Here is a 25,815-nt window from a genome sequence, read left to right as displayed (position 1 = left end):
CTCCTCTTACTCAGATTGGTTGGCTGGGCTTAGACTCTCACTCCTTTTAGTCAAATCTTAACTAAGCACGCACGAGGAGATAGGTGGGCTGAAGAGGTTGACGAGATTGATGAGTAGGTCGGTAGGTAAGGTTAAGCATTTCACTCCGAAGAACCTTGTTCGCAAAAATGGAAATGGAGGATCGATATCACATCTTTACGTTGCGTCTGGAGGGGGAACAAGATGCAGATATACGAGGGATACGAGGATAGAAACACTCACTGATACAGTAATCTCCAATATTGAAGGGCAAGCATACGGTGGCGTTTCAAAGGACATGGTGAAGAATGGATTCGATATGAATAGATAGATGGATGATCAGATACCTGACATTGTACAGAGTTATGAAAGATTGGGTTGATTATTGGTGAAACAAAACAAAAGATATAAATTGATTTCGAGTCGAGAGGTGGGTAGGTGAATGTGAAAGGTAGAGGTAAGAGGTAAGAGGTACGAGGCCAAGAGGCAAGAGACAAGAGGTATTATTCCAACGTTTCCCAATGCGCATCATGTCTTATTCTTACCTACACAATATCCTCGAGTCTTGGATGAAGAGTTCATCGTACTCGTACATACTAGGTACCCATCGTCCTCGGAGTAGATTAGAACCAGAGTATTTGCCCAATTGATGCATTTGTGAATGGAGAGCCAATTATTAGAGGATCTATCATATATCCTACTTTGGTATCCGCATTATACTTCTCTTCCTGCGAGTGATACTTTCTCCTACCACCGTCGTGCCTTTTTAATGTCCGACTTTTCTGGAGAATCGTACCAACCAAGTAAGGTAATGGAGGCCATTCAAGCAAATCAAGCAAATCAAGCACCAACAATTAAGGTTTACGTAGATTCGCAGATACCAGAGTACCAGATTCAAACACGACTAGATTCTTACCCCTCCTCTCCTCTCCCTCCTTCCTCCCTTTCTCCCTTTCTCCTTTCTCCCTTTCTCCCTTCTCCCTTTCTCCCGTTCTCCCTAGTCATTCCAAGATGATAACTGATGAGTACCTACCTAGTACCTACCTACTCATAGGTGGGTGTTTATTACCCCAGTCATCAGTCACCATCCACCCACCACCAACCTGGCCTAGTCATAAACAGGCCATAAACGGGTTATTGAATCGCCCGCGCCTCGGGATCTAACAATTCCGTTGGAAAAGTTATGGAATAATCCAGATGGACTAGGAGACTAGCTACTCTAATAAACTCCATATCGATTAAATAGAAAAATACATCTGGGGATAAAATATAATATAATACAATCAACCATCCCGTCTGCTTTACATTTCTTCCTTAAGTTCGACTTCATTTCCATTTTGTACTTATTAATCGATTCAACTAACTAACCCATCAAAGTGTTTTCTAATAATACTCTCGTCGAAAATCTTATTCGTCCTTTTAATTAATTACATCAAAGTTCCTCCAAAGCAAACACCTCGGAAACTTCGACAACAGTCTATTTATTGATTGAAGCTTTCTCCATCGTCGACACATGAAAGAAGAAGAATTACAATAAACTTATAGGGTCGCATACAGTCCCTCCAGATTACATATATACACAACTTCAACATATTCCCCATCGATTCGTTTGCAAAGACTGTCGACTTCTACGAATCCATAATCGTTATCCAAGCCGCCAATCATGGCTGGCGAATTGTCAGAGAAACCCCAGACCGCGGGGTCGGGGAGTCTGTCATCCAGTAATGAAGGCTCATCCATATCTGAACGCGATTCCACACACAATCAAAAGGTTGGGGGAGGAGAAAAGGTCTTGCCAGCGGAAGAAAATGATCTCTCAAAATTAGATACAAACATTATCAAGGTTGCAGCCAACAAGGATGAGGATATTTACGCACATCTACCTCCTCACGAGGCGGCAATACTGAAACGTCAAGTCGAATTGCCAGAATTATCCTCGGGTGTGGGAAATCTTTATCGCTTCTCGACTACAAATGATATCATTATCATGAGTATCAGCGCCATCTGCAGTATCGCGGCGGGTGCTGCATTACCTTTGATGACGGTTATCTTCGGTCAATTGGCGGGAACCTTTGCAGATTACTTTGCAGGTCAATCTACGAGAGCGGATTTCGATCACACCATTAACCATATGGTTCTCTACTTTATCTACCTAGCTATCGCCGAGTTCACCACCATCTACATTTCGACAGTCGGTTTCATCTACGTTGGAGAACACATCAGTGGAAAGATCAGAGCGCAATACCTGGCGGCTTGCTTGCGCATGAACATTGGTTTCTACGATAAATTAGGAAGCGGCGAGATTACCACAAGAATCACCGCTGATACCAATTTGGTTCAAGATGGTATTTCCGAAAAGGTTGGCTTGACGATCAATGCCTTGGCTACATTTTTCACTGCTTTCGTCATTGGTTTCATCAAATCATGGAAATTGACTCTTATTCTCACATCCACCGTTGCAGCCATCACCGTTATCATGGGAGGAGGCTCCAGGTGGATCGTCAAGTACAGCAAACAATCTCTCGGGTCCTATGCGACCGGAGGATCTATCGCAGAAGAAGTCATTTCATCCATCAGAAAATGCCACGCCTTTGGTACCCAAGACAAACTCGCACGTCAATATGACAAACATCTTGCTGAGGCTGAAAAGTATGGCTACAAAACCAAGTTTTCTTTAGCTATCATGGTTGGAGGCATGTTTTTAGTCATCTATCTTAATTATGGTCTAGCCTTCTGGATGGGATCCAGATTCCTCGTCAAGGGAGAAATCACTCTTTCCAACATTCTCACAATTTTGATGTCTATCATGATTGGAGCGTTTGCTTTTGGAAATGTTGCTCCTAATGCCCAGGCTTTCACTACTGCCATTTCCGCTGCCGCAAAGATCTTCAACACAATCGATCGTGTTTCTCCCTTGGATCCAACCTCTACTGAAGGTATCAAACTCGATCACGTAGAGGGAACTGTCGAACTGAGAAACATCAAGCACATCTATCCTTCCAGACCTGAGGTCACCATTATGAACGATGTTAGTTTGGTTATCCCTGCTGGTAAAATGACAGCTCTTGTCGGTGCATCTGGGTCTGGAAAAAGTACCATCGTGGGTTTGGTGGAGAGATTCTACGATCCCGTTGGTGGCCAGGTTTTAATTGACGGACATGATGTTAGTACCTTGAATTTGCGATGGTTGCGACAACAGATTTCCTTGGTCAGCCAAGAACCTACATTATTTGGAACCAGTATCTTTGAAAACATTCGACATGGACTTATCGGAACCAAGTTTGAACATGAGAACGAAGAACGTCAAAGAGAATTGGTTATTGAAGCTTCCAAGATGGCCAATGCACATGACTTTGTTAGTGCTTTGCCTGAAGGATACGAGACAAATGTTGGTGAAAGAGCTAGTTTACTTTCTGGAGGTCAAAAGCAACGTATTGCCATTGCGAGAGCTATGGTCAGCGACCCAAAGATTCTCCTACTCGATGAAGCTACTTCCGCTCTTGACACAAAATCTGAAGGTGTTGTACAAGCCGCTCTCGAGGTTGCTGCTGAAGGACGAACCACTATTACAATTGCTCATCGACTTTCCACCATCAAGGACGCTGACAACATTGTTGTCATGACTGAAGGACGCATCGTGGAACAAGGAACCCATAACGATTTACTTGCTCGCCAAGGTGCTTACTATAGATTGATCGAAGCGCAAAAGATTGCTGAAACCAAAGAAATGTCTGCTGAGGAGGAGGCAGAGATTGACGCCAAAGATGATCAACTCGTACGCAAAATGTCTAACAAGGTCGGAGGAATCGAATACACTGAGGATCCAGATGACAAGAACATCCTCAACAAGTTAATGCGAACATTGACAGAAAAATCTCAATCCTCTCTCGCACTTCAAGGCAGGATCTCCCCATCTGAACAACATGATTCATTATGGACGTTGATTAAGTTGATCGCTTCGTTCAACAAAACTGAATGGAAATTGATGTTGGTCGGTTTATTCTTTTCCATCATCTGCGGTGGAGGTAATCCAACTCAAGCCGTGTTCTTCGCCAAAAATATCATTTCGCTTTCCTATCCCGTTATTCCTGCCAATTTCCATACAATCAGACACGATGTCGATTTTCTGGTCTTAATGTACCTTATGCTGGCATTTGTTCAATTCATTGCATTCTGTGGTCAGGGTATTGCTTTTGCTTTCTGCTCAGAGAGACTCATTCACAGAGTCCGTGACCGTGCGTTCCGTACGATGCTTCGCCAGGATATCCAATACTTTGACCGGGAAGAACACACTGCAGGTGCTCTCACATCATTCTTGAGTACTGAGACGACTCACGTTGCAGGTTTATCTGGAGTCACATTGGGTACGCTCTTGACAGTCATTACTACCCTTATCGCCGCATGCGCTCTCTCTCTTGCTATTGCCTGGAAGTTGGCACTTGTGTGTATCGCCACTATTCCTGTTCTACTTGGTTGTGGTTTCTTCAGATTCTGGCTCTTGGCTAGATTCCAACAAAGAGCGAAGAAGGCATATGAGAAGAGTGCAAGTTATGCTTGTGAAGCTACTGGTGCTATCCGAACAGTTGCATCTTTGACTAGAGAAGATGATGTTCTCGCTCACTATACCGATTCCCTCAAGGCTCAAGAACAAAAGAGTCTGAGATCAATTTTGAAGTCTTCGTTGCTTTACGCTGCATCTCAATCTTTGATGTTCCTCTGTGTTGCACTTGGATTTTGGTATGGTGGCCAACGCATTGCCAACAAGGAATACACCATGTTCCAATTCTTCGTCTGTTTCTCGGCTGTCATCTTTGGTGCTCAATCTGCCGGAACCATCTTTTCCTTCGCACGTAAGTCATTCTATCTATCTATCATCTGAAGTATCATGCTAATCAATCGTAGCGGACATGGGTAAAGCCAAGCAAGCCGCCCAGGAACTCAAGATTCTCTTCGATCTCAAACCGACCATTGACTCTTGGTCTGAGGATGGAGAGCGTATGGAATCCATGGAAGGATATGTTGAGTTCCGTGATGTTCATTTCCGCTACCCCACTCGTCCGGAGCAGCCAGTTCTCCGTGGTCTTGACCTTCAAGTCAAGCCTGGACAATACGTTGCCTTGGTTGGTGCCTCTGGTTGCGGTAAATCCACCACCATCGCTCTTCTCGAACGTTTCTATGATCCTCTCGTTGGCGGTATCTATGTCGATGGCAAGGAAATTTCCACTTTGAATATCAACGATTACCGCTCGCACATTGCTCTCGTATCTCAAGAACCAACCCTTTACCAAGGCACGATCCGTGAGAATATGCTTCTCGGAGCCGATCGCGAAGATGTTCCTGACTCCGAAATCGAGTTTGCATGTCGTGAAGCTAATATCTACGATTTCATCATGTCACTTCCGGATGGATTTTCCACAATCGTTGGTTCCAAGGGTAGCATGTTGTCTGGTGGTCAGAAACAAAGAATCGCTATCGCTCGTGCTTTACTTCGTGATCCTAAAATATTGTTGTTGGATGAGGCTACCAGTGCTTTGGATTCGGAGAGTGAACATGTTGTGCAAGCAGCATTGGATAAGGCAGCAAAGGGAAGAACTACAATTGCTGTTGCGCATAGATTGAGTACAATTCAAAAGGCGGATTGTATCTATGTTTTCGATCAAGGAAGAGTTGTAGAGAGCGGTACACATACAGAACTTATTCACAAGGGAGGTAGATACTCGGAGTTGGTTAACTTGCAGAGTTTGGGAAGACACAAGTAAAGAAATTATGGGACTTTGGGAGAGAAAGGGAATGTTCGATATGAAAAAGGGATTTGAACTTTTTTAAAATGCATATTAATGGTTGCAGATGTGATCAGCGTTACGCAGAGATACCTCATGGGAGTTTATACCTCTTTTTCACTTTCTAATGGGGTCATGAGACCATAGATAGAAAAGGGTCTTTTTTGGCAATGCCATGGCGTTTTGGGAGGTGGGGCGGGTGGGCTGGGGGATTATATCAGGCTTGAGCTTTATGGCTTGATATAAGATGGGATTGGAATTTGATTATAGATTTGGAGGGGGAGATGATAGATAAGGGGATACATGATTGGAAACGTGGATTGATTGATTGATTCATGATGGAATGGAATGGGATGCAATGTGGTGGGATAGAAATGTATCTGACGATATCACACTACTCACTACTTTTTTACATAGTATAGAATAGAACCAATTTAAAATATATCTTCTCTTTACAAATTGGTATATGGATTTGTATGCTTGTGTGATTTGGTGTGGTGTGATGTGATATTGAGTAGTATAAGCAATAGTATACTATAGTAAAACTGTGGCGTGTATTAGTATATTGATATTGCAACTAGTATATATAGAAAGGAGGTTATATCATTCTTATATATATTTATATATCTAAAGAATATTAATAATATACCAAAATACTGAAATCCAATATAAAAATATATTTTTTTATTCTAATTAGATTAGAAAAAAGGGATTTCTATTCTAATTAGATTAGAAAAAAGGGATTTCTATTCTAATTAGATTAGAAAAAAGGGATTTCTATTTATATTAGATAATAAAATTCTATTTCTTATTTCAGATTGAATAGGAATTCCTTATTTCTAGTTTAATTTGGATAGGAATGTATATTTTATATTGGATTCTAATATTTCAAAATATTGCTAATAATATTGAATAATTAAATAACATTGAATACTTTTAGTAATATTGAATTCTATATTATATATATAGTAGTAGTAGTAAATTCATAATCGATTTGGTCTATCTAACTATGCTAAGACTATGCGATGTATTTGTGTTTATGTCACGGGGTGACACTAAGCCCTTTCTGTCCTGTCCTGTCCTGCTATATATGTGAGAGTAAGATAGAACTTCCAGTTCTACCTCCTAGTCTTTTGGGCGTTTAGCTCAGCGGTAAAGCTTCTGAATACTCCCAGAGGTGATCCCGTGACAGTTTATATTTAATTGAATGAAATAGATAGGAAAAAGATATAAAAATCTATTCCCTTTTGGTATTCTATTGAGTTGTTTATATTATATATTTATTTTGTTTAATACTTATAGCTTATACTATCTGTATTTTGAAAATGATATTATTAAATGCTTCGTTTCTATTTTATAAGTTACTAATATATGATCTATTATTATCCTGTTTGGTAATATTGATTCCCCTTTTCTTTTATATTAATATAATAATATTTGTTATAAGTATTTGTTGTTGATATTATTGTTGTAATAATATAACTTTATAACTATTTGCTTTTACTTTATAACAATTGTGTTTCTTTGTTTGCTTTTTATTTTTCTTGACTTTTTCTCCTTATTTATTTCATTTGATTCTTTATACATTATTCATTTTATCTTTTATAATAGAATATATATTTCTTTATATTCCCCCATAATTCTATTATATTTTATTCTATTACTTATCTGAACTCCACTATTTTATACAACTTCCTATTAATCTCGGAATAGATTTATATCAAAATACCTCCTAAGCCATTCAAACTATCCAAGAAGATTAGTGCTCAAAGGCTCTTCCCTCAATCTCGTTTTATTATATACTCCCTTCGCAGCTATTATATCTATCGTAGGTCATGAGCTAGTATATGAGTATATGGTATATATAGTATATAATAGGGATTAGACTAGTATTAGTCTATTATGGGAAGCTGGCTCGTATTAACAACTAAATAGCTTATGAAACACGTGATTTTCATGAAACAGTATATGATATTCCCTTTTTTCTTTTCTATATTCGAGGGGAAAAGGCCTTATTTTATGCTTTTTCCTACTAATCTAGCTTTCCACTTTCGTTTATTTCTCGTAGATCTCTTCCTAATCCGGCCATTCCATCAAATAAAGCTTTTCTTTCTTATTCCTTATTCGATTTCGCTAGTACTATGTCGATCTTACTACGAATGGATTGAAAGAACTAATAAAGAGCTAATAAAGAATTGATTTTCAGGCCGTTCTAGGCTAAGAGCTCTCTTAAGCGACGATCATGTGATCTGATCATGTGATATTGTGATTTGCTCTTAGTATACTATATGAATATAGAACTATATATATATATAAAAAGATATATTATTATATTATTTTTTATATAAAAACAATAATATCAAATATCTATATCAGCTTATCTATAATCCCTTTATAATTTATATTCATATTTATAGAAAATATTCTCATTATTATATCAAAAAGGGTATGTATTGTAATATATATATTTTGTTTTTAGATTTCGTCTTTAAAGAAACTCAGCTAATAATCCAACTTCTAATATAGATTCCCACAAACTATATAAATATTATAATAACTACTCTACATATTATTATCATCTATAAGGAAAATACATAAAGAGCTACAAGTAAGCCCAATATTTATAATACTAATTGGAACCTTAATACTTTCGTAATTATCTATAGCCTTCGAGCCCACAAAAAGTTGCTTGTCATTGCTAGTACTATCAATATCGATTGGTCCACTGAGATTCCTTTCGAATACCATAATTTTTTCGATATATCTGAGGCCGCTATATACACTATGATCGAGAATTGCATCGCACTTCTATTGTTATCGAGGCTATCATGTAGGTTCGATAGAATAAGGTTATGGAATTTATTACATCTTCTTTTACCTAATTCGTCGATATATACCGCACTACTGTGAGTTGTCTTTTGTACCCCTATTGTGATCGTTACTAACAATTGTAATATGGGTTTCAGGGGGAGGACCTCAACAATAATGACGAGGCCAGTGCGGAGGTTGCGTCCCGGTTCTTCGATGATTATATATATATTGAAAAAATTCGATATGTATTATTAAACTAACCCATATACGAAATATGGGAAATACCATTGCCTACACTGATATTGAATGAAGTGAAGTAAGGAGTTGTGATTGTTGAATTCTTTGAGTGGGTGAGTGGGTAGGAATTCTGAAGGGGGTTGAGAGTGATGTCGATGAATCACTATGATGCTAACTGACTGATATATATTGATATACATCCATATAGAATCTGGATGGATTTATAAGATGAGATGAAATGTTGGATATTTTGATTGGATTGGATTTAGTTTAATATGATTATATGGGGGTAGTGTATGTAGTATATGCATGTATGTATATATGTATATATATTGTATATTATATTTCATCTCTCCTTTTTTGTATCCAGGCTGCTAGTGGTTTATTCGATATCTATCTATCTACTAGGTAGGTATACATACCTACACTAGAGACAGCACTATCATCTAAACATTTCTTTTCTCCTCGCCAAATCGTATCGCTTCCAAACAAGTACGAGAAACCCCCATTCCCAGAATGAATAAACGGATAATACATACAATATATCTACCTCTCTAATCATCCCACAGAAAAATAACCCCATGAAATCCCTCGAGAACGACCAATCTCATCATACCTAGAGAGAGATCGTGAATATCCATCTATATTAAATCAACTACAGAGGAGTCAAAGCTAGGTCTGTTGTATACGCCAACATATGAGGGTGATTGACGTTTATAGGTCAATGTAACATACATCATCTATCATATAATTAAAGCGGGCTCCAGATATCCAGCTGGTCGCTCACAAGTTACCACTCCAATCCCTCTTCGAGTTCCAAATCCAGTTCAAATCGCTATATACAAGAACCATTCTCTTCTTTGATCCTCCTCCCACCCCCGCAATTCACTTCAAAACCTCAGAGCCCTCAATCAAGATCTCTCTCCCCAACTCCCTCTGCTCACTCGTTCCTTTCCTTATATTTCTCCATCCCACATCATTATTTCCCCCCAATCCCCTCGCCCCCTTTCTTCCAAAACCTTTTCAAATTTCAAAATTAACTCTATCCCTCTCCTCCATCCTCTCCATCCTCTCCATTGCCCTCCTCACCTCCTCTACTTCCCTCACAAAAATCATCGTATGTCTTTTCTGCACGCCCATTCCCGCTTTGATTCTCCCTTCATATTTGTATGGGGTAGTTCTCGTTCTTTTGATCTCTGCTCTTTCTTTTGTTGTCAATCCCATTGTATTCTCTTCGTCGTATGGTTTTTGATTTTTGTGGTCCGTAGATTGAGATACATGAGAGGGATAAAATGGATAGGAAGGATTGTAAGCATCAGGAATCGGATTTTCTCGTCCATCATCCGTATAGATCGACTCCTCGTACATCGAATACCATTCCCCCTCCCCCTCATCATCCCCATTTCCAACTCCCATGCCCGGTCTGATTACTCCATTATCTTTACTCCACCTCTCTTGCCTCGCAGACCTCGCAATCGATCTCGTAAATTTCTCATCCCACTCTCTTCCACCCCCAATAAAACTTTTCGCATAACCTTCCTCCTCATCTCTACCCCATCTCACCCCACTATCAAAAGACATACTCCTCGAGTACCTCGACTCCGAGTATCCCGAAAATTCACTCCTCCTTCTATCACTCGCTCTAATATCCTTTGAAAAATATGCCGGATCAGGGATTGTGGGTAAAGGTTTCTTATCTAATTTCTCATTCCGTCGAGAGTAGTATTGCGAAGAGCCAGATTGCCGTCTCCCATTTAATTTCAGGAATCTATTCCTCAATATCGAATTCTGGATACGGGAAGAAAGAAGGAGGATGTCGATTAGAGCTATGATGAGAAAGATAGCGACAGCAACTGCGACTAGTATGCCGATGATATAGCCTGGGTCTAAACCTTTTGATGGAGAGGCAATGAGATGAGGTTCAAGACCGGGTGGACTTGTGGATGAAGATGTGGAGGGGATATTATTACTATTTTTGGTTCCATCATTATTTGAAGATTGAGGTGTGCCGAATGGACTGTCCTGACTCTGATCTTCGTCTCTTCTATTCATGTTGCTTTTAAGAATTTCAAAGAGAAATCTATATCCTCCATCTAGCATCGCAGAAACAAAACATTAAAAAATCAATGAGTCGTTAGCTAGCCCATCAAGGGCGCTTTACAAAGTGAACGGGAAAAGAAAAATTGAGTGAAGAAAAATATGCAAAAGTCAAGAGATCAATCAATAGACGACAATGACAGACAAACTTGTCGATTCGCTCCATACTCGCACTTCTTACCCTATTCGTCAGTGCCAACGAGAAGCAAAGTAAAAATATAATTCTCCTACCAAATACATAAACCATAATGCACTTTCATTGTTCAAACTCCACGTAAGAAGTCTTTAATGCAATTCTCTAAAGCAGTTCGTTATGGGACGAAAATCTACTATTCAAACAATAAACGAAACATCTCGTGAGAGAGATCGGAAATTTTATATCTGACAGGCGGATTTTAATTCGTCTTTGAAAGCTTTGGCATGAATAGATGAGATGCTAAACTGTTTGAAAAGGACCTTGCTCCTCAAAAGGCATCGAGCGAACCATGCGCCGGAATGCACAGACTCCTCCTTATCCGCTCCGTCAGCAAATAGGAGGGGTCGAAAAGTCGAGACGACTGTGCACTGTCATGCAATAAGTAATAATATCATGCTATTATACTGTGTTGCTACAGACACGATGAGTTTCGAAGCGTCCGTGTTTTTGGGGCGAGACCTATGTGTGGTGGAAACTTTTTCAGGGTAGCTTTTCACTATCCGCACAAGACTTTTGCTTATCCATCCTCGAAGTTTCTTAAAAGAAATCCCTCTTGTTGGCTTTTTGCAATAATGTCATGCCAAAGATTGACAATAATCAAGATGCCTAATAGACCATCCTTCCAATTTCGATCCATGCATTCAAATCAGTCCACTTGTTCAAATCAAGGTGGTCGATGTGAGTCAACTGGTAACGACGGCGCGCGACACGACTTGAGCATGAGATCTACCGTAGATACGAATCTTACGAGATCCTTTTCTGTTAGCAGTGAAATAGTTATACAGAGAAAAATATTACAAAAGAACAAATTCTTCAAACAATATGGTATTGTGCCATACTCTGCAAAGTATATACAGCAACAAACATATCGAAGCAAAGATAGAACGCTAATGATATAAAGCACTGAGCAGAACGAGGAAAATAGTATGACATGGAGAAGTCAGCCAATAAAAAAGGGGGCCGCATGGTTCAAGGGAATGAGAAAGAGCAAACCAGTTGATAGCCTTATCACTCTGAAAGACTCTTCCATTGGATTGCTCCGTTCCGGTCGTGAATCTCCTCGTGGATACGCAAAGATGTTCGATGGGGATATTTTGAGATCGAGTATAGAACAATAACATGGCTACATAGGTAGCGGAGACGAGATCATTCTCGCCCAAGTAACAAAGTTTGTACGCTGACCTAGCATCAAATATATCGTCACTAACAGAGTACAGGAGGATGCCACGCATCTGTTTCGTGATTTCATACTCCGAATCCCGATACAATTGACATTTGCTTTTATGATACCAGGAGTTCGGCGATTTATTTGGTTTCATTTGATTTGCGATTCATTTGCCTCGTCCGACAACTGGCGGGGAGGACGAGGGTTAGACAGAGAGAACTAGGAGAATAGTAATTGACTAGAATGATCGAAGTAAGATATCGGGAATTTTCAAAACCACTGCAATTTCAAAGCGACAAGTGCCCGAGCTGTGAGACGTACCGATGGTGGGACGTCTAATAGTTTGTTCAAAATTCAAACATAGTGAGTTGTCTGTGCAACTACGGTATTTGGGAAATGGAAGTAGACCTCAACAACAATAGCGATGAATTATTTTTTTTGCAAAACATTAACTTCGTACTGAAAGATTCAAAATCGAGTTGAGTAACATGTGAAAATAACTAAAGGTCGTCGTTCCAATATCCTACTTCTTCGCGCACGTTGCTCGGGCTTCCCCGTAAAACCTTGAACTATTTCGGTCAGCTAACACAGACTGTAACTGTAGATCAGGCACAAGCAATGTAACAACTCATTGTGCGCGGTCATATTCGACGAAAACTCATATGCTCTCTTCATCCAAGATTAAAGATGTTCTAGGAATCACAACCGACATTAAAGTCCAATGCCATGATATGTAAATTAATGCTGTTCAGAAGTTGACAAATGATCGTAGATCTCAGTTGCAATTATATAAAAGAAACTAAAAGGTCGCATGATACCTTCCTGATTCGATAAGAATCTCTTCCAGTTTACGCGTAGCAACTAGGATGATTTCCGATTCGATTCTTGAAAATGAAGATTTGATTCGTGCCGTGAATAGAAATCAACACAATATGTTAGGACCCCAGCACAGGATTTTCATTAGGGATCTGTTGGGAGTTCCGAAAGTGTACACTTGCACAGACTTAGGAGGGCCGATTGATTGTTGGTGGTGGTGGTGAATCTTTTGCTTCAATTCAATTTGTCAAACAACATTGGGGGGGTTTACTTTCAGTCTCTCTTGTCCTTGTCAGCGTCAACCAGACTCTTGTTTATGTATGTACGCTGCGAAGCCTTGCTTCAAAGGAAAATATAATGTCAAATCTTTGTTATTCGGATGAGTGCATGCATTCGGAGAGTATTTTTGTTGCAAAAATGTTGCGAGGGGGGAAGAGGGTGAATTTTCTTCAAGAGAAGCAATAGCTCAAATTCGGAACTTCGGTAGGAAAAGTGACCCAGAAACTTTGGTGGCTCGAGTGGCTTGAGTGATAACTTCTTATTTGTAAGTAAGATCAGATGTCAAAAAGATGTCTTCCTCGGTATCGGAAGAAATTTGCCGATGTGGTTAGTAAAGTGTAGTGTAGTATAGGTTGGTTGGCGTATTACCCCAGACTGTGCATAATCATCCTTGTCATACCCCAGAATCTCCAGAATTTGCCCCAATCAAATTGAGTCCAATAAATATCCCCGCCTCTAGATTTTTCGTAGTATAACAAGAGGAATACGAACTTTGAGTATTGGCCACAGTTGAAATAGTTGAAATGGTAGGTGCCATTGGAAGGCTCTTTCGGCAGTAAATGTTAGTAATGTCGTTCCTGCATCACAATTAGAGGTTTGCCTCTTAAATATGATTGATCGATAATAGCCATGTCCAATCACTGCGACACATTGCCCTAAGTATGTAACACTTGCTATATCTTTAGTGGATATGTTGGACGCCCCCCTGGCCGTAATTCAAGCTGGGAGCTTGTTGATCCTGCTTTTCGATCGAACAGCGTTCTCCGCACAAGTGGTCGGGTTTCTCCAAGCTGACTCGATACCCTGTTTGTCGCTCGTTGGCACCATTGACGGGTATTGTTACGAAATAGGAAACGAGTTGTTGGTTGTCTCTTAGCTGGTCATTTACTGCAGAGTGTGGAGCAATTAGACATTATAGAATATCTTCCTAAATTGACTCTCGTATTAGACTTGTTCACAGATATATAAGTGCGGTCATCTGCAGTTCTGGGTGACTTACTTCTCCAACCGTCTTTCAGAATCAAACATCAAGACTCTCTGTATATCGTCAATCATTTTTGTTGCCAACCACTCGTTTTTAAGGCAATCCTTATACCAAAGTAACCATCAAAATGCAATTCACCATCGTCTCAGTCTTGGCTCTTGCCAGCTTGGCTCTTGCTCAAGACAGCGGAATTCCAGCTTGTGCACAACCTTGTATCGACAAAGCAGTTAAATCAGAGACCACCTGTGGAGCTACTGATAAAGCTTGCCAATGTCTACCTGACAACGTCTCGAGTATTCAAAACGCTGCTACAACCTGTGTCATCAGTTCCTGCGGTATCACCGTCGCTTTGAGTAAGTAGTATATTTTGATCTTCAAATCGACCCAACTGACTTCAGTTAAGCCGTTCCAGCTGCCGCTGCTGCCGCATGTGCTGCTCTTCCTGCCTCATCTGCTGCACCAACTTCTGCTAGCTCTGCTAGCGCTGCTCCATCTTCTTCGGTTGTCGAACCCAGTAGCTCTGCTGCCGCTCCTTCTTCATCTGCTGCTGAGTCGTCAACTGTGGTCTCTTCCACCGCCGCCTCCACTCCCGTCTCTTCCCAAGCCTCGACTCCAGTATCGTCTGTTGTCGCCACCACAATTACTTCAGGCGTAGCTGCACCAACTGGTGGCTCTGGATCCAACGCTACCGCTACCGGTCCATCACCTACCTCAACGACTGTTCCATTCACCGGCGCTGGAGCCCAAGTTAAAGCTAGCTTTGCGGGTGCTCTTGTTCTTGGTGTCGCCGCTGTCTTTGCTTTCTAAGTAATCGGATGAATGATAAGGATAAGAGGGTTGTAATAATGATGGAATGTTAAAGTTTGGACGGCTTGGAAAGTTTGGAATAGGAACTGGAAGCTGGAAAAGGAAATGAGATTGATGTGTATGACCGCTGGGTGTTTAAAATTAATTCTTCCCACTTAATATTGTAATGGCTTAGGGCTAGTTTGAATGTAAAATCCGTGCTGAATCTGCTGAAATAATCTGCACTTTGTGCCATCACGGATTTTGTAATAACATCAATCCGCTTCAAAAAGAGCGGATTATTAATCTGTGGTTTTATAGTTTGGATATCAAATCCGCCAAATAATCCATGGTTTTTCTAGAATATTCAATTTAAACTTCAATTCGATATTAAAACCCCATATTTAAAATTGAAAACTATATAAAAAGCTTTAATAGAGTAATAATCTTAAAAAAGTACTTAGAATTGGAAAAGAAATATATTTTGATTTTATCTTTCTTTTTTCTTTTCTTTTCAAAAAAGAACCTTTTTTTGAAGTATTTTTGAAGCTATTTTTTATATATAAAATTATTTCAATAGCTAATAATGCAATTATTACCCAAAACACCTCGAAAGCGTTTAGGAAGTCGAAAATTATTGATGACAATAGCAATCGAAGGTTTATATCTGTACAAAAAAGAGGTAGAAGATCTCGAATTTGAAGTCCCTCTCCCCTAATTCGTTATTCCAAACGAAAGCCCAAATCTATAGTAAAAGCAACCGAATCTCAAAGTCAATTTCGAGATTATGATATCTCCTCCTCTTTTTTCATTAGAGATTCATTATCCAGTTCCTTTTATAATAACAATACTACCTTCAATTAGAAGAAAATATCCTCTACAAAAAAGAAAAGCTATATATAGATATTTGATTCAAATAAAGCTTATTTTAATTATATTAATTTATAATATATAGTAGGATTCCGAAATCGATAAAAGGCTTTCAATAAATATCGATATAGATAGTGATGAGAATAATAACAACAAAAAGGATATCGATAATAGTTATAACATTAATCAAAATCCAAAACATAACACCTGTAGTAGTTTAAAAAATAAAAAGAACCCCTTTACCAATATTATTAAAAGAAAGAATAAATCAGTGAATCCAGAAATTGAAACCAAAGATATTTTAAAGAAATCTATGAATTAGTTTAAATAGAAACCCTACGAAAAGCTTTTTTTAAACTTAATACAAAGTTATTTATAGAAGATTAATCAACAATTAGATTAATTCATTAGATAGAGAATACTTCATTATAGTCAATTTGTATAAGCTATTGCTTTAGAGCATAAGATATGTATTAATAGTAATGAGAATCTAACTGGTAATCAAATTAAAAAGAAAATCAATTCGATATAAACATTCTCTTTTTTTATTGTTTATTTGATCTAATTGATTTGATTTAGATTAAGGGATATTATATAGAGTGTTGGTATCTTTTTAATCTATCTGGTTGGGGCATTAGATTTAATGAAAAGAATAATATTATGTAGTCTTATACACCTGATCATTTATGGAAAACACTTTTATAAGTAAGCAAAGCTAATAATCGAAAATATCATTGGTATCGAAGTCATTATACAGAAAGCTAGTCGATTCTTTAATTTCTATTCGAAATTCGTATAGCTAGTAATAAATTTGTATATCATCCTATAGTTTTAATACAACAAACAATTGTTTCTTCGGATAAGGAGGATAATTTTGCTAATTCAATACACTCTATATTTTTTTCAGATAAGAGTATTAAAAAATGGAATAAATATAGCTCTAGAATATATAAGATAAGGAATTTATATTTTTGAGATGTATTTTATTATTAACTGATTTATAATTAGAAACAGAGTGATATAAATAATCTATTGCAAGCTATACACTATTGAAAAAGCCTTGAAAAACTATCTCTTCTGAAGTTGCAGATAGTTTACTTCATATTAATAAATCTTTAAGAGATTTTAATAAATCGAAAAACCATTCTAACACCTTACATACTCAAGTCGACAACCCACTGCCCCTTTGGCACCAAGTATACTATATGATCACACAAAACTACTCTAGTAAATATAAGTCCCTAGGGGCTGATATTGCTTTCAAGCTTATTGATTTCCTACAATATCCGGTGCCTAGTGTTCACCAATCTTATAATAAGCTACTGATGTTTATACGTATAAGCCCATTTCAAGTAGAGTTTGTGGATAAGATCTGTAGAGAGCTTAAAGAGTAGTATGAAAAGGAAAATAATGAAATACCTCTATTATCCGCTCTTTTATAACAAGCTTTAAATAAAGGATGGCTTTCAAGTTCTAATAGCTTTTGATTTGGCAGTTCTATTCACTCTGTTCTCTTTATTATATGTTTTTATTAATATAACCTTTATATTTATTTAATTAGATATTAATATTATATCTTTCAATACCTTTGTCTTATTTGATATTAACAATATATGAGTACGAATAACATCTATTCATTAGCCCTAAATATGTGAAATAAAGAATATAAATATGTAATAACTAGCTAATAAGAAATGGCAAGTGAGAAACAACTGGTGAGAAACGGCTAGTGAGAAACGGCTAGTGAGAAATGGCTAGTGAGAAATGGCTAGTGAGAAAACTGTAAAGTTTAGTCTTTTAAGGTGTAATATCCACCAATAATAGGGATTGCCAGCTCCATTATTCTTTGAAGAAAAATGCTATCTATATCTTTAATAGTTTGTCTCTTTACATGAAATGCATAATATTATAATATTATAAATTAAATCAATAATCTATTCAATTAATAAATAGAAAGAATAGAAAACGTACTCTCAAAATGAGTAATTATAAAGGATTCAGCTACCTTTTGAATTACTATAAGAGCAGTAGCATTCCATTTCCAATACTCTCCACCAAGTGCAAATTGATCTGAAATCTTTTTAATTAAACATTGAAAAAAGGCTTTTTTCAAGAGCAATTCGGTCGATTTTTGATACTTTTTAATTTCTCGTAATGCAACCGCTATACTCAATTAGTAAGAAAGAAGCTTAGAAATCAAGAAAAGGTTTACTTACTCCCCACTTTCCATCAATGAGCTCTTTTAGCAACTTCTGCTTTTCCTTTTTTAGACTGCTTTCTTACACTTTGAACCTTTGTTTTTGAAGCTTTCTTTATACTCTTATTTTTAAAAAAAGGTGATCTTCCATTTACATCTAGTTTTTGTTTATTTGTTGATCTCTTTTCGATATTAGTATGTGATATAGCTTCTCTATATAGTACGTTTGTAGTTTATATTACAGCTACAGGATTTCTTGGAATGTAGTGTTTTCAAGGTCTAGATTTGAATCATTTCAGTTTATTATAGAAAAGGTTTCAAATATTCAAGGGGTGTATACCTAAAAAGCTTCAAGAATGGGGGCGAAAGGAATAAGTATTGAAAAATTAAATGTTTAGAAATATGTATTTGTAAATTAATATATTATGTATCGCGTAATTCAACCAATCATATTATTTATTTCTTATGGAATATAGTTATTCCGAATACGAAAATATTACAAACAGTATAAACAACGTGCTTTTAGGAATAACAATAACAATAACAATAATAAGCATTATATTTATAATATTGAATCTCTTTTAAGCTTTAAAGAATCAAAAAGATGCCAGTAGTAACTAAATCTAATAAAAAAAAGCTACAGGGAAAGCAAGAAGAATATTCGCAAAAGCGAAAAGCTAGAAATACATGCAATCGAAAGGCAAGAATGACATTTAAAGAGCTAGAAGTCGAAAAAGAGAAAGATAGAAAAAAGCATTAGATTTCCTATACTTTGAAAGTGCTTCGTAAAACTTCTGATTTTTTAAAGGTATCGAAGAATAGATAAGATGAAATGGTTGTACAAACTCGATTGAATATCGAAATGCAACAATCTCAGTACGTGGATTTAAATGAAAATCTGATTTTAATTAATTTTATTTAGAAAAATGTTGAAAGCAAAAAATCTTGTTCAAAACAATAATAATCCTGTATCAAAGTCTGAATCAGATAATTCCGAAACAGATTTTGAGGGTTGGGAAGTTGATATTGATAAGAAAAAGAAAGAGGAAGAGAAGGAATCTAATAATAAAGAAGAGAACAATAAAGTTAAAGAGTTTGAAAAGATTGATTTAAAAGATTTGAATATCAATCAAGAATTAAAACAAATATAAAGATATAATGTTTATTGATTCTATAAATACTAATATATAAGTTTAGACAGTTGGACTTTCTGGGATTTTGATTTGAATTAGAGCTTGAAAAGTTAGCGTAAAACAATTTATAACTAATTTAAAGAGTCTAAACAAAAAATTGATAAAGAATCTTTGGATTTTTTATAAATAAAAGATTTGTCTGGGTAGGTTTATTTTGATTTTTTTTTATTAGTTATTTCTCCCTAGCCATTTCTTATTTACTATTCTTTACTTATTATTATATCAAATTATTAATATATTAATAGAATATATTTATATTCTAATAAACTTTTTTATAAAATATTCAGTTGTTGACAATATGCTATTTGAAGAAATCTTGTTTTTTGGAGCTCTAATATTTTGAAGCTAAAGGGAGAGAGTGATATCAAGCTTTCTAGACCTAAAGAATAATGGATCTCTAATAAAAGCTATAATCCAAAAAGATATGGATTTTGGATTCCTAAAGATAGGGTGAGATATAAGTAAGCTTGGAATCTATTCCATTATACAGAATGAAAAGAAGATCTCTCTCAACTCCTTAAAGAATTCGAAGAAACACCAGAAGCTATAGCAGAAGATAATGGTAAATAAAGAAATCCTGATGATTACTTTCTATTCTAATTATATATACTTATCAAATTCTATTTCAATATAATATTGCTTTTCTTTCTCTTACACTTTTCGAACTCTTTTCACCTTGCAATAATCTCTCCATATAGCCTTTATAATTCCTTGTTGAAAATAGTTTATAGATTGTAACAAAATAGAGTCTAATTTGTTACTGCTTGAATTCATTATTGTATTATCTATAATGCTTGGAATACAATCAATAATACAATTAAATTGAATTTCGAATGAATCTTCTTCGAAGCTATTTTGTTGAATAAAATTATGTAGAGTGTACAAAGTATAAACTATACGTATTTGAGTTATATATAAGTATTTTTATTGTTATATTAGAAATGGAAAGCGCATTTTGAGTATTCCAAAAATTCTCTTAACCTTATTTTGTAAAGAAGAATGTCGAAGGTTGAAAAGTTTTTCTAGTGTTTTGAGTATCTTATTGGATCCTAATTGCTCTTGTAGATGATATCTTACCCCTTTAAATGAAATAAGAACCTGCCTAGTATTTACATATCCTACATCACCTAGATAATAATAACCTTCTGGAATTCGTAAACCTTTTGAAATCAAAATATTTGAAAGTATCTTTTGATTATTCGCAGAATCTTCCCAACCGGCTAATATATAGCAGAATTGTAAATTGAAAGTAACTACTGCAAGAACATTCTGTACAGTATACCCTTTTCGATTGAAATAAGCAGATCGATCTTCGAAAGGTATTGTTGCTGGAATAAAGGTGTTATCGAGAGCTTCTAGGCAATTCGCAAAATATATACGATATTTTTCATCTTCTACTACTCAAGGAAGAGCGAATTGTATAGTTAAATCCGGTAGCTTTACTACTAATGGGTATAATATTATTATAGTATCTAAAACTTAATAAAACTATCTTAAAGTATATTAGAATAAACCAATAAGTAGATTTATATAAGATGTTTTTTATATCTATAGATTGTTTCTTTAAAATGAGAAAAGACTTCAGCTATACTATGTATAATTCTATGCTGGCCTATAATATAGAGAAATACATATAGTTTTTGATCAATTAAAGTATATTGAGAATGTTGTAGCTTTATTTTTTTGTGACAAAACTCGATCAAAAGTCGAAAAGTGTGTAGAGGCATATACAGTTGTTCTTGATAACATTAAGGGTATTTAAAATCAAGAAGAGATTGTATTTTAAATTCATTAGAAGTATCAGTTCTTTTTTTCGAAATTGGAATATAATAAAAAGAGCCAATAACAGCAGCTAAATTATAAATCAAGATAGGAATAAACTATTCAGAATTATCAATCTTATTGTTATTTATTATGAATAAGAAAAAGGCAATTTACAATCTAAATTATTAATAGAATCTAAAACTATAATAAAAAGAATATTGAAGAATCTACTTTTAAATTAAGCTATATATATTTTAGTATATAGGAAATAGAAATATAAAGTAATCTAAATCGAAATTAGAAATGATTTGAAGAAAAATAAAGATACCCTATAAACTTAGGTATTTGAAGTACTAATATTATTATAATACTATATGGATATAGGGTGAAAGACCTATAAGAGCCTATAAAAACACGGATTATTTGTTAGATTGAAAACGAGGACTGCTTTTTCTAATCCTCGTTTTCAATCCGTACCCTTGTTTTCCCATACAAATTTGGTGAAAAACACGGATTATTTAATGTCATTTTAGAGTAATCCATCTTCTCCCCACCTCGAAATATACTAAATTCATTGAAATGCGGATTATTTGATGGAATCCGCAATTTGACATTCAAATATGAATTCAAAATCCGCTTTCAAAAAGAGCGGAATATTTAGCGGATCCAGTGCGGATTTGTACATCCAAACTAGCCCTTACCATTTTAACTTCACCACAAAATCAATGCATTTGAAAACAACTATGCATCTTATTGTGCATTCTGCAATGTGCTGAGATGAAGCAGAATAAATGTGTAGAGGAAGAACCAACTGAGTCTTAGAGATGGGAATCCTATGTACTTTATATACTTTTGCGTCGAGGTCCAGAGATTAATCACGCAAGAAACCATATCGATGGCGATAAAGTCGCATTATCTCTCAAGGGGGGGGTCCCTTCGGCATTTGTCCATCCATGTTAAAAAGCTTCGATATTTCCTGCGATGAAACCAACTCTTTTCGGTGGAAGCGGTTGAAACTGTGATATTACCATCTTGGAGCTTCTCAATGCTTGCTTCGGTGATACAAAATGGAAAACGTTATGAAGATAAGGAGGATAAGGTATTACTGCGCTAGGCCCAATGAAGCCTTAGTGGACAGTCACCTGTTTCCTACTCACCAACAATATCCAACCCCTCATTCACCAGTAATTTTGTGTTTTATTTCTGCGATGCACCGGAAACCCCAAAAAGTTGCATCTAAGTAAAGCGAAAAGAGAAGACTACTGCACAGCACCTAGCCTTGTTGTGAGGTGCTTTTGCCTCCCCGTCATCATATACAAAGCGTCAAAACGACGGACCTATCAATGCTACACTTTGATGATAGCAGAATAAGACTCTGCATTCTTAATCGTCGGCCAACACTTCGTTTACCTGATGGCTTGCGTTCGGTCCCGTGCAGACCTCAATTTATCACTAGAGAAATTGATCTTGGGTCAATGAGCAGAAACTCTGTTGTGGCAGGAGCTTTGGTGGCAGGAGCTTTGGTGGCAAGAATTGCTCCAGCGCATATCTACGATCATTCCCGATACAACAAACAAAAGAACCGAATTCGTTCTGTCGCCAGAGCAATGCGTCGACGTATTAGCCAACCTTAGGAGCTCCACAACAGAAACTCGATTCCAAGGTCGTCTGTTGTTTGGGTCACAAGTCCGTGGAGTGATAGGGGAATTCTTGAAGGAACGGGAGTAAGGCATCTACAGAGATTATCGTTTTAAACTCTTGGTGCCCTTGATAGTAGTATCAAGCTCATGATAATATTAAAGGACCAAGTGGCTCTGACCTATGACTCAAGCTTTCTTTCTTAATTATCAAACATGCTCAGATATATCCTTTGCCTCCTCATGCTCTGTTAATTCTTCCTCTATTTCTTTGCATCGGGGAAGAGTTCAGCCTTGTACCTGATGCTGTCTTTTTGCTCTCTTTTTTGTTTATGGTTTCTCCAGAATTCTCTGTGGTATTCCAGATGCTTCTACTGGATTGCCCTTCTTTCGCAAGTGCGAAAAATTGTGAGCGTGCGAATCAATATTTCAAATCATAAAGGTATACAGTTTAACAGCTGTGCTGTCTCATTCCATGCATGGTACAATCTTTTTTATCCCAAATTATTCCATACTATGGCTGCTTGTTCGTTTAAATCATGCCACAAATTAATACTCTGTTACTCGGATTACCCGCCACAGTGACCCTGAACCAAACCCTCTCATCATCAGATCCAATGTTTCGGAGCGTAGCGAAAGAAACTTATGCGTCGGATTTTACGGAATTTTTGTATGGCGTATTCCGTATATTGATTGTGTTTTCTATACCCAGGAATCCAATTTGTGTGTGATTATATGATTTGTATATAGGTAGTTAACTATATGATACCTTTATTACGGGTTCAAATGTATAAAGAATTGAAAAGAAAACTAAAAACAAAGAATAAGCTTTATTTTCAGTCTTTAACTCATTTTCCCCTATCAAAACTATATTCCATACCTACTCTTGATAGGTTTATAGGGAATATTAGATGCTCCGAAACACTGGCGAGCTGCCTCGGCCCTTTTTTGAGAATAAGCATTCCCTTTCATCAGATTCTGTATCAGATCCCTTATGCCCCAAAAATACATTCTATATTCCACAAGAGTGTTGTAGACAGTCTCTAGATCAATATCATGCATTCAAACTTGCTACCGCGGAGACACATACGTTCACAACTTTCGAAATCGCGGGTGAGAGATTTATATCGAGGTTGAGAAGTGAAACTAGAGCGAATCGAGGATGTGGTTGAATTGAGAGCAACTACTGAGACGGTGGATATAGTCGTGCAGCGAAGGATGGAAAAAGGGGGTCTAGAAAAGTAGACTAAGACAAAGCTGTTGGTAATAGCATAACATTTGCAAATGATACAAATTAGGTGGTCAAAATAATGGCATGTAATTCCCACTGAAGAATTCACGAAAATGTTGCCTCAGTTCATGTATTCAAGACTGCATGTATTGAAATTGGCTTGTTCGTTTGATCGTCAGTTGTCTGCCATCTCAAATATTTTGGGACCTTAATGCGCTATCATTTAGGAGAAAATCAAAAATCCATTGCTTGTTCTTCAACTGCAAACAAATTTTCAGAGCCCAACTTTCAAAGTTAATTGAAGCATTCTCTCTTGATATGCCCTGATTTTGGTCACTCTTCTTGCTTTTAGTGGGGATAACTCAACATCTTTGAGAATCATCCAGAATGGGGCCAGGAATTCTGCTTGTATTCTCTGGTGGCAGATTCCAAATCAACATAATGGTCGATATAGTCAGACCGCTCCTGACTCTGATTCTTTGACGAACTGAACCGGAATTGGGAGAAGAATCCATAGGAGCGTGAATTCTGCATAGATTTTAGCTCCGTCCATCAAGTCCGAGACCGCCTATAATGCTAATTGCTCAGCTCCACTGGAACCTCAGGATGCCATCTCTTACGCTGTGGCTTCACACACACACAGGAAGATACATCCGAATGTCTAAATTCATATACTTTGTTGTCATTGAATACATTCCGAGAGTTTAGACATTAATTGATATGACGAGTTCCTTTGGATAAGCCTTTTGTTATGTTCTGGATGCTTATTGGCAATATTTAGATGATAGAATTAAGATCCCCGTGTGGGCGAAGTGCGTACCAGAGAGCAAATGCCCGAATTGTCCCTGAATTGTCTATTCCATACAAAGTATTCTGTGATTGATATGATATCAATAATTATTGAGGAATTTAGCCTTAGAATTTATTCCATGCAGAGCATTATCGTGGATCAAAACTACACACTCCTTGTACCAATAATGTAAAGACAAGGAACAATCTCACGTCTTTCGAAGATACCAAAGGCTCTCAAGTCCTGAACAACTGATATCTCAAATCATCGCATTTGAATTAGTCTGACGATAGCTTAACATGAAATCCTCCAACTTTGGAAAGAAAAAGGCTGCGGGGTAAAGTTCTATCTTGGATTGGACTACGCGAACAATGTTAACCGAATTCTAATGAAGGGGCCTACATACGAACATCGTCTCTAGCTATGATTTTTTCCGCGTTCTGTTTTCACTAGGATCTCGCCAGATTGAGTTTTCTAGAGAAATGGCTTTGATACTGGATATATGATTTTCACTTGCGAAATGGAGAAGAGCTTAGATGGGCGATATGGAATTACCCCATCCAATTACAATTATATCGTAGTCTCTGATTATTCTTCTGCAACTCGAACAATGTGCTTTCAATCTAAAGTTTGTTCTGAAAATTTTTGAGTTACCCCAGTTAATCCGTATCGATGTTGGATTCGAAATGGTATGTCATCTTTACAGACCCTAACTGTTTTAACATACTGCAGTAATCGTTGTAGAACTACATGCCGAGGATCCCCCTCCCCCAAGAAATATGACTACATATTCATCACAAAAGCATGCTCCATACGAATCTTCTAGGAACTCTGTCTTCCTTTATCTACCCGCAGAGACGATAGTTTGGTCTAGACCCACAGCATTCAGCTAGGAGTACGATTGTCTATTTAAATTCCCGAGAGATTCGGTGCAGATTCTGAAATATTCAATAAGCGGTGAAA

General features: G+C 36.9%; 5 protein-coding genes across 5 annotated transcripts; 4 read left to right on the top strand and 1 right to left on the bottom strand.

Annotated features, from left to right (window-relative positions):
* The first annotated feature begins 1,319 nt into the window (after positions 1–1,319).
* EAF02_006900 (uncharacterized protein) lies at positions 1,320–5,982 on the top strand. The gene is made up of 2 exons (XM_038902948.1): positions 1,320–4,868; positions 4,921–5,982. Exons 1-2 carry the CDS (start codon positions 1,682–1,684, stop codon positions 5,775–5,777), a joined length of 4,044 nt encoding a protein of 1,347 aa, XP_038757269.1. The 5' UTR covers positions 1,320–1,681; the 3' UTR covers positions 5,778–5,982.
* A 3,887-nt stretch (positions 5,983–9,869) lies between these two features.
* EAF02_006899 (uncharacterized protein) lies at positions 9,870–10,898 on the bottom strand (the record flags this gene model as incomplete). The annotated part of the gene is made up of 1 exon (XM_038902947.1): positions 9,870–10,898. The coding sequence occupies one exon, from the start codon at positions 10,896–10,898 to the stop codon at positions 9,870–9,872; it is 1,029 nt and encodes a 342-aa protein (XP_038757268.1).
* An 843-nt stretch (positions 10,899–11,741) lies between these two features.
* On the top strand, positions 11,742–12,257 carry EAF02_006898 (uncharacterized protein; the record flags this gene model as incomplete). The annotated part of the gene is made up of 2 exons (XM_038902946.1): positions 11,742–11,986; positions 12,041–12,257. The coding sequence occupies 2 exons, from the start codon at positions 11,742–11,744 to the stop codon at positions 12,255–12,257; spliced, it is 462 nt and encodes a 153-aa protein (XP_038757267.1).
* Positions 12,258–14,309: 2,052 nt separating this feature from the next.
* Positions 14,310–15,647, top strand: EAF02_006897 (uncharacterized protein). Its single transcript, XM_038902945.1, has 2 exons — positions 14,310–14,737; positions 14,788–15,647. The coding sequence occupies exons 1-2, from the start codon at positions 14,512–14,514 to the stop codon at positions 15,189–15,191; spliced, it is 630 nt and encodes a 209-aa protein (XP_038757266.1). The 5' UTR covers positions 14,310–14,511; the 3' UTR covers positions 15,192–15,647.
* A 6,890-nt stretch (positions 15,648–22,537) lies between these two features.
* EAF02_006896 (uncharacterized protein) lies at positions 22,538–22,828 on the top strand (the record flags this gene model as incomplete). The annotated part of the gene is made up of 1 exon (XM_038902944.1): positions 22,538–22,828. One exon carries the CDS (start codon positions 22,538–22,540, stop codon positions 22,826–22,828), a length of 291 nt encoding a protein of 96 aa, XP_038757265.1.
* Between the last annotated feature and the right edge of the window lie 2,987 nt (positions 22,829–25,815).

The sequence above is a fragment of the Botrytis sinoallii genome, assembly GCF_014898435.1.
Source record: "Botrytis sinoallii strain Bc 23 chromosome Unknown BSIN_011, whole genome shotgun sequence".
Taxonomy (NCBI): Eukaryota; Fungi; Ascomycota; class Leotiomycetes; order Helotiales; family Sclerotiniaceae; genus Botrytis; species Botrytis sinoallii.
Note: the sequence above shows the minus strand (reverse complement) of the source record. Positions and strands in the feature narration are given on the sequence as shown.